General features: G+C 43.9%; 1 protein-coding gene across 1 annotated transcript in view; it reads right to left on the bottom strand.

The window, feature by feature from the left end:
- Positions 1–1,522: 1,522 nt before the first annotated feature.
- The window catches only part of CPLANE1 (ciliogenesis and planar polarity effector complex subunit 1), a 68,111-nt gene continuing 60,045 nt past the window's right edge, over positions 1,523–9,588 (bottom strand). The window contains exons 47-52 of the mRNA XM_054715318.1: positions 8,137–8,195; positions 7,540–7,701; positions 6,640–6,764; positions 5,357–5,443; positions 3,348–3,520; positions 1,523–1,967 (exon numbers count right to left, since the gene is read on the bottom strand). Of these exons, the coding sequence (XP_054571293.1) occupies positions 1,794–1,967; positions 3,348–3,520; positions 5,357–5,443; positions 6,640–6,764; positions 7,540–7,701; positions 8,137–8,195 (780 nt within the window). The 3' untranslated portion in view covers positions 1,523–1,793. The remainder of the gene's footprint in view (positions 1,968–3,347; positions 3,521–5,356; positions 5,444–6,639; positions 6,765–7,539; positions 7,702–8,136; positions 8,196–9,588) is intronic.

Here is a 9,588-nt window from a genome sequence, read left to right as displayed (position 1 = left end):
GTGTATACCCTCCTGTTGTGGTTGAGCCTTGATTGCTGTTGACACATCAGAGGGTGGGATTAACCCTCAGGCTGATTGGCTATGAGGGCTGGCCATGATTACCTCGGATGAGATGCTGTGCAGGGGCTGACCCTACGGAGTGGAAGTTGCTTTAGTGGGGTTCTAGTGCCAGCCAAGTCTGCCCTCTGTATATGTGGTTTGTGGCGCTGGTTGGGGAGGGGGTACTCTGGTCTGAAGCTTCCTTAGAGGGGTTATAGTACAGATCAAGGTCAGCCATCACTTATGCCCATCTGGTAGGTGTTACAGTGATCTGCAGTTGGTAGCTGCTTGTGCTGCGCTTGGTGCCTATTCTGTGAATCAAGGCTGGCTACCACTAGTATCAGGCTTGGGACCATTTGGTGGGCATTACAATGTGAGCTGAGGCTACCTGCCATTTGTGCCAGGTTTGTGGCCACTCAATTGAGGCTACATGCCCAGCCAAGACTGGCCACTGCTTATGCTGGGTGTGGGGCTACTTGATGGGACTTAAAATGTAAGTTGAAACCAGTCACCACTTATGTCAGGCTTGGAGTATCTTGGCAAGAGGTACATGGCACACCAAGGCCAGCTGTTGCTGGCATTGGTGTTAGCCAGGTTAAAGGAGAGCTCAGACTTGGCACCTGGGCTGGCGAGGTGGGTGTGGTTCAACAAAGAAACAACAGAGCCTGCCGCCACTTTCCTCTCTTGCCCTGAAGCTAGTCAGTTTAGTCCCCTGTGTCCCTGACACTTGATGCTACTGCCGATGCACAGGAGCCTAGAGCAAGAGAGTCTGTATCTGGGCCCTTTAAGACCTGCCGTGTCTGGGTCTCCAGTAGCTCTCCATCTCACTCGGACATAACCCCTCCTGGTTTTCACAGCCAGTTGTTATGGGGACTCCCCTTCCCGTTATGAGAACCAAGGGCTGGGCAGAGCAGTGTGGGATTGGGACATGCCTGCTCCTCTGGGGGAGCCCTGTAGCCAAGATCTCTCTCCCACCCCACCAGCCTCAAGGTGGATGCGTCTTTATAACCGTAGTTATGGGCCTCCTGTTCAGCTAGTCTTTAGGTGGTTTTATAACTTAGGTTGTAATTTTGTTATGGTCAGGACAGCATTTACCTGATCCACCATCTTGACCAGAGTGCTCTGGCACCATGGTTTTTACAAAATTAACAGGGTCCTCCCAGAGTCAGGAGTCATATTCCCTTTCTTTCCCGCCCAAAGCATCCAACTCTGCTTCTGCCTCCAAGGCTCTCGGCTGCAGGCAGAGGCCAGACGTATAGGGACGTTTTCTTCAGTTCAGGATTGGCAGCAGCAGTTAGTTCCTTTCACGCCCAGGCCAGGCCCTGCCCTACCAGCTGAATTTTAGGATGTTTTACAATGGAGTTCATTTTGAGTGTCTCCAGTAAGATTGTGATTTTCTCCTCCTTTCTTTTCCCTACCTTTACCCATATAATTTTTTTTTTCTCAAACTCGGATAGTAAAGGAGCTTAAATATTATGCGAACTCAGCTTGAAAGGTGCGTTTTATTTTTTTATCATTTAAAAAATAATGCCCAAATATAAGTCAAATGCAAAAACATATAATACATCTATAATTAAAGAACCCTTTCCCAGGAAAGCAAAATTATTGAGAAATGTTTATTTTCCCTCTTGAAATGGCTTGCCCAGGTAATCTATGGCTGCAGGTGGTAAATTCACATCCCTCTCGGTATTGCTTCCCTTCCTTAAGCCCACACCACTGTGCTGCTGGCCCTGGACACAGAATACATGCAGGCCTCACAGATCCAGGGCCCAGTGGACAGACAGGCTCCTGTCTTCCACGCTGGCAACCATGTCTTCGATCGCATTCCAGTCGAGCTTGCTGAGGATGCTGCCAGTGCTCTCAGAGGCACTGTCCATGCCACCCTCCCCAGTAGGGGACGCTGGCTCTTCTTCAGTTGGTGACAAGTCCTATCAAATTGAGAAAGATAGTAAGTGGTAGTCCTAGCCTGAGAAAAATACACAGAATGTGAACCAAGGTCTAGAGTTGCTCATCCACCAGATGGAGAGGGAAATGTGGTGGGAGAGGGGGCTGTGGCTGCCCTGCATGTCTGGGCTGGCGATGGACTGGCCAGGACAGAATGGGTGTTTATACCTTAGTAAATTATCTGTTCTTACATTTTGGTGATCTTTGAGTTAAAAAGAAAATACAAAGTCAAGGAAAATTCTAAAAGATAAATGGCATTAGTTGTTTTGAATCACCACTCCACACTGTCCTCACAATCCTTCTATAAGATAGTCCTTGGATTACATTGGACTCGACATATGTCATTTCGTGATCACATCGCCATCTCCCATCCTATATAATAGAGGTAATATGCAAATTAACCATCACACCATCACAAGATGGCTGCACCCATAGCGGAGGTGGGATTCCCATAACGAGCAATCAGCAGGGACCTGAGGCTGCACCCCCCGACCCAGTAGGGCTTGATGGGGGTGGGGCCGGCCGGGTCTGGGTCTCACGCGATTTTAGCAGTGCGGGTGAGCGGGGACTTGACTCTGGGTCCCGCAGCACGCCCCAGACTCTGACTGGAGGAAGATTTTCATATACATTTTACTAATTTCATCTCTGACACTTTTATTATAGAGAAAGGTCAAATAGCAATATTAAAATATTTCCTCTAATTAATTCCCTTTTAATGTGCACGAATTTCATGCACCAGGCCACCAGTTTGTTTATAAAAAAAAAAAGTTTGGTCATTTTGACATATGTACATATGTGCTTTATGTTTGTTTTTTTTGTATTTTATTGATTTTTTTATAGAGAGGAAGGGAGAGGGATAGAGAGCTAGAAACATCAATGAGAAACATCGATCAGCTGCCTCCTGCACACCTCCCACTGGGGATGTGCCCGAAACCAAGGTACATGCCCTTGACCGGAATCGAACCTGGGACCTTTCAGTCCGCAGGCTGACGCTCTATCACTGAGCTAAACCGGTTTCGGCTGCTTTATGTTTTTTATTATTTATTTACCACAAGTAAAGGTCAGGAATTGTTATCTTTTAAATTTTTTTTACTGTTTCACTTCATTACTGCTGTGTATGTGCTCCATGTGAGTGACGTATGTGCTTATGTAGGCGGGTTCCGGCTTACAGCAAAAATCGTGTTACGTCACGCAGTAGGAACAGATCTCCAATGTAACCCAAGGACCTACTGTATCTCTACATCCCACAGAAAAATACCCACCCCACCTACCCACCGTCCCCACCCCCCAAAAAGAAAACACAGCAAAATCCTGCCGTACAGAGAGGAAGCACTAGGCAACCTGAGCTCCAGCCCGATGCTTACTTGTAGAAGGGAACTGTGACTTCCGTGAAGAATCCTGCGGATGTCTGAGGGCACCAGCCAGGGACTCACCACAGTCTCCTCTCTCTCATCCTCTGCACACACCTGCTCGGTGTGAGGGCCAAGCCCAGCACTCCCCTGCTGTTTTGAATGGTGTAGACAGGGAGCAGCAGAGCCTGACAAGGGGAAAGAACAAAGCATACATTGGGACTAGTTCATTTATTGTGACTTTTATCATCAAATCCACGGCAGTCACATTTTACCTACAATTTGAACCACAAGGTTTGGATGTAGTTCGCTTTAGAGTTCTAACAATTCCTGTCCCTGGGGAGAAGGAACTTGAATTCTGGCCACCTGTCTCGATTTTAAAAGTAACAGTAACCTCTAAGATGAGAGAGTACAGGGAGGAGGGGCCACAGAACAGAGCTGTGGAGGAGGTGCCTCTCAGGGAGGACTTGTGGATACTCCCTGGGAGTGATGTTAGGCATCTTCACCCAGGCTTCATGCCTACAGTCTGCCTTTGGCACAGGCGTCAGGGTAAGTGCAGTGACCACAGAGTGGCCCTCTGCCCCCTACTGAACATAAGTACTTGTAGAAAAGAAACTCCCCCCAGCCAGTGCCAGAGGCCGGGGAGCAAACCCATCCACCCACAGAGCTCTCTGCACAAGGCCTGGTGGAGCTTGCCCCTAACACACTTATGTTCCACAGCCAGTGTTACAGCGCGTCTGCCCCTCGCCAAGATGACCTAAGGGACACCCATGGCATGGCATGGGACCTGTTTACTTCCCATCATGCCTGACAAGGACGCATGTGACTTCCCAAAGAGGAGAAGAGGTAACAAGAGTGAAGTTTGGCCTTTTACAGTTTTACCAACCTCATACATTTAAAGGCAAGGATACCTCCAAGAAATAAGACCCCCAAAGCAATAATAACAGCACCCATTTTGAATTTACTGTGGGCTAAATGCTTTATCTACACTCAATCCCTTGAACTTAGGTGCATTTCCCTGGTCTCCTGACTGTCTACCAGGTTTTTATAGAACTGTGAAGAGGAACATGGGGTGAGGGTGAGCTAGAGCAGCGGTCACCAACTGGTGGTCCATGAGGTCCAAAAGGTTGCCAACTGCTGGTTTAAGGAAACCTTTGGAGCAGCGGTCGCCAACTGATGGTCCACAGACCACTGGTGGTCCATGAGGTCTGAAAGGTTGGCGACTGCTGGGCTAGATAAGGAGACATTAGGAATTCCTATGTAATAAAAGCCTAATATGCTAAGTGTCTGGCCTTTCAACCAATCAAAGTGTAATATGCTAATGATATGCTAAGGCCACTTATCCGCTTGCTATGACATGAACTGACCACCAGGGGGCAGACACTCAGGTTGGTAAGTTAGCTTGCTGCTGGGGTCTAGCCTATTGGGACTGAGCGAGAAGGGCCAGACACGCCCTGGAGCCCTCCAGTGGTCCCTCTCCAGCCCTAATTGTGCACTGGTGGGGTCCCTCGGCCTGGCCTGTGTCCTCTCTCAATCCGGGACCCCTTGGGAGATGTCGGAGAGCCGGTTTCGGCCCCATCCCACAGCCCAGGCTGAGGGACCCCACTGTTGCACGAATTCATGCACCAGGTCTCTAGTTAAGATCATAATTTCCCTCTCTCTCGTTGAGCACAGCTAACTTGAGCAAGTATCCAAAGATGGAGCAGAATTGGGCCTGCGTTCCATGACTATGGGACCCTAGCACCTTGCTGAGCACTTGTCACGCTGAGCACTGTGGTGAGCCCCTCGCATACACTCGTAGTGTTATAATCCGCATTTTGCAGGTGAGAAAATGGAAGTTCACACAAATGTACTGGAACTGCCCTGGGCTAAAGAGTAAGTGATGACCTAGGATTCCAAGTTAACTCCACAGTCTCTTCTCTGAACCAATAAGCCCCACTTTTCATTCTGAAACCTCTATTTGAAATTTCTAAAAGTGATTTACAGTTTTTAAAGATTTAAGGTCAACTTCAGGAACCTCTTACCTTTTCGGAAGGTGACTGGCGAGTGCACAGCCTTTCTCCGTGCCCCTCTGGCTCCACCAGCTTTTTTCTGGGTAAAAGTGACAGTTCCTGCAAAGACAGGCAAGCGTCTTCACCCTGGTGCGTGTGTGTGATTATTCACGTATCCTACTGTAAGACCTTCGAGGGCAGAAGCCTCTGAGGGGTGGATTTTATTTGAACCAAGAAAGCCGAGCAAAAGTGCAGGTGAAGGAAGGCAGACTCTGAGTCGTGGTTTCCTTACAGCACAGCCGTGGTGCTTTCCAAAGGCACCTGTCCTGGGACATCTCGCAGCCTGAGGTCAGGCACTAAGTCTACGAGCTGTGAACTCCCAACAGATGCCAAGGTAAGCTGTATCAAGAGAATGACTAACTATGGTTTCTTAAATTCCAGAATTAATAGCAACTATTTAATGTTTGTTATGCAAAATGTTTTACTTATCATCCTCAATAACTCTAGGAGGTATGTTTTAAATGACATCTGAGGGCACCAAGTAAGCTATACACATTTATACTACCCGTTAGCTATAAGTATGTTTTACTTTAGTAATCAAAACTCAACTATGGCAAAAACTAAATGCTAATGATGTAATATGCTAATGATATGCTAAGGCCACTCATCCGCTTGCTATGACATGAACTGACCACTAGGCAAGCAATAAATAACATCTTTAAATGTGGGAAAGGATGTTCAAAGGGTAAAAACATGAGCCTCTTAATATTCCTCTTCTGTTTTATATCCAACCTGAAATCTTAAAATCTACCAGAATGTTTTTTGTTAATTACAGTTGACATTCAATTTTATATTAGTTTCAAATTTATATTACTTTATAATATATTCAAATTTATATTATATTAGTTTCAGATCATTTGTATAATTTATGAAGTAATCCCCCCCAATAGGCCTAATATCCACCTGACACCATACATAGTTATTACAATATTATTGACTATATTCCCTATGCTGTACTTTACATCCCTGCAGAACTTGATTTGGGAAAATCAAGTTCTTTAGCCAAACACAGAAGAATCAGATTCCCAAGTCAATCATATCTAATTTACTGACTGTTCAAATGCTATTTATTACAAAAAGGTCATTTGTTTTAAAAGATTCCTAGGGTTTTCTTATTTCCCAGTACAATATTTTGCATTCTGCTGAAATGAGAATTGCTTTTCACTAAGACTTACAGCTGTTACTAATTAAAATGTAACTTTGGAGACAAGAAGCAATAGGCCCAAATTATACAAGATAAAAAAGCTCTGTCTTACCATGTGGACAAGGTGAGCTCTGAGGTTGCCCGAAAGATTTCCCTTTTGGGATATAACTTGGTTTGGATATATATCTGACTTTTCCAGGTCGATTTATTGGAAAGTTGTGACCATATCGGGTCTCTCTAAAGTAGAAATTATATTATTATTATTATTATATTCCTAGAATCTCATATCAGTGATAAAACTGAATTTCAAAAAGCCCAGATTCTACCTCAGATGAATACACTCACTTCTTCTGTACCTCAGTGACATATTTAGTATGTAATAACTCTCAACAAGTTATTCTTGATATCTCAAACTTCATGCATATTTTTCAAAGAAACTATTTTTGTTCTCCATCTATTTCAAATTGTGTATGTACTGCCCTATACTTGGGTACTTTTCTTTAGCATTCTCTGTTTAATTCCTGCCTAACGAACTCATATCCAAACCTACTGCAGGTCATTAACGTAGGAAGAAATATGTAATACTATCTACAAGTGAATCAGCAACAACGGGACAGGCAGGAGAAGGTGGCAGAGGGAGGCGTGGCAAGCCGGTGGGACTGTTTCTGCAAGAGTGGAGCCCAGTGGAGAGTAGTTAGGAGACAAGTTACAGGAGGAAATATTAACAAAAATGACAGGAAAGAAGAAAGGATTGAACGGACATCAAAACTGCATTAGATAAGGTGACATGCTTTGTTGTGTCTTAGAGATTTAATGCCTTGGTAATTGTATGCACTTCTTCCTTGGTAACTGTATGCACTTATAAAGAAATCATAATTAGGAGCCATTTTTCTCTTCACTTTATCATAATTCTGAGCAGGGTAGATGCAAATACAGTGAACCTGGGTCACAAAAGCGCTTCATTTCTTAGCACGCTTGACATTATCTTGCCAAATGACAAACCTTAGCTTACCTTCTTGGAGAAAGGGAGCTCTGCAGCCTGGCAGTGTGAGCAGTCCGGGGCTTGCTAGGCGATGGCTTCTGTGCCGGTAGATGTACCGATTCAGACAGCAGTTCGTTCATCAGACTGTATGCTTGTGAAATGCGACGACTGTAGTGGTCACAGAGTAGCAATCTTTAGAGAAAGAATTAAACAACATTTAGTAAGTCACTTTCAGTTCATATTACTAGAAGGAACACAGTGTTTGAAGACCACCTAGCATGTGTTTTTTGCAATGCTTTTCAAATGCACTTCAAATATAATATCGAAGTTCGTATGTCTGAAGACCATTGTACGGTATTATTAAAGGTGCCTATAGCTAATGGCCTTAGAGGTAGTTTGAAAATGCATCCACATATCTGAATTGGGAGAGGGAGGGGAATCCAGAAACAAAACTCATAGAAAGTGAATGGAAGAAATAATATTTGAAAACAAATTCCTAAGTAGGCTAGTGGAGTCTATTGCAGTCCATCCCACAATTGACAAAAAAGGGACTACTGTAGAAACCAGAATTCCTTAGGCATTTTCTATGCCTCAGGTGAGCTATCCAGCGAGGGTGCTACCACTCACCTGTCCTTTTCATGCTTCATCTTTTGTCTCAGCCTGATTTCCCTTGAAGTCATGTAAAACTGTACAAGAAATATCCAGTTAGCTCATTACTGTACAGTACAAATAATTAAACCATTATGATTCATGGAAAACATGAAAATTCCACTAATAAATTTTAACAGGAGGTTAAAACATAATTTTATCATTTAGGAAACAGTGCAAAATACTGTCATATTTGATGAAGCTTCTGACCCCAGCACAAAACATGAAAATGTTAAAGCATCGTGTAATTAAATTAATCCAATTTAATGAGTGGAATGCAAAGTCTATTTTAGTAGCTAAATTATTATGTTTTCTGGAAAAGAGATCCTTATCAGCTGCATTTAAAAGGGAAAATAAGAACCTATTAAGGACCGAGACACCTCTACTTTGTACTCAATCTCGTGATTAATCTCACCAATAGCTTGGTTGATAAAGCAGAAATGAGCCAAACTTCTGAAACCATCATTTTGATGTTTCAAAATGTTCACCAGAAACTTATTGCAGTGAATTCATTATGACTGTAAACTCTTCAAAACGTAGGCACCAAGAGGCAAACTAGCAAACGTCGCTATATACATCTTATTACAGAACATTAAGTTATGTTGCTGATGAGGTTTTCTTTTCACACAAATTTTATGTATAAATAGGTGCACACAGAAGTGAATTCACTTTCTCAAGATCCTATATAGAAGTAGTCAGTAACAAATTATGACGTTTTTAATTACATTAACCCCTCACTATTCCCATACCTTTACCCAAATAGAAGCTACAAATAAAGAAATAAGGTCTGAGATCTTGAAGGACATGTCACAAAGTTTATAAACCCAACAGTCCCGATGCCCTCAGAGTCCATTTATTATATTTTGGACACAACTCTAACCCTCCTGGGTATTTGTTTGGCTGGCAGGGAGGGTGATATCAGATCCCCCCACCCCATGGGGTGGAGGAAACACACACATACCCATGTGCCCTTTAAGATTCTGGTCATGTACCTCAGCAGCCCTGAAGGTCATCACTATGTTTCCAGAGCTACTGACAAAATGTTACATCGACATCAGCATGCTCTGCAGACACAGGTAAGTCAACTACCTTTACACTGCCAAGTAAACACTTTAAATACTAGTTCACCTACTTTTGCACCATTTGGTGCTTAAATGTGACAATCTTATCTGGAAAATTCACTTATGGAATGGTTCTAGAAAGAAGGAGGTACTTACTTCATGTTAGAAAGTGAAAGATAAACTGTAATCGAGATGGATCTGACTGGGGCTTTCCCGGCACTGTGCTGACTGGGAGAACACTGCTGTGTCACCTTTAGAAGAAGCCCCTCTGACCCAGCCCGGGAACGCCACAGCAGAGCTCAGGGAACAGAATGACAGCCTGAGGGACATTGTTCTGTTGGTACATGACTGGACCATAGTTTTTAAAATG

Source organism: Eptesicus fuscus, chromosome 4 (assembly GCF_027574615.1).
Source record: "Eptesicus fuscus isolate TK198812 chromosome 4, DD_ASM_mEF_20220401, whole genome shotgun sequence".
Classification (NCBI taxonomy): domain Eukaryota; kingdom Metazoa; phylum Chordata; class Mammalia; order Chiroptera; family Vespertilionidae; genus Eptesicus; species Eptesicus fuscus.
This window is presented reverse-complemented; position numbering and strand designations above follow the sequence as displayed.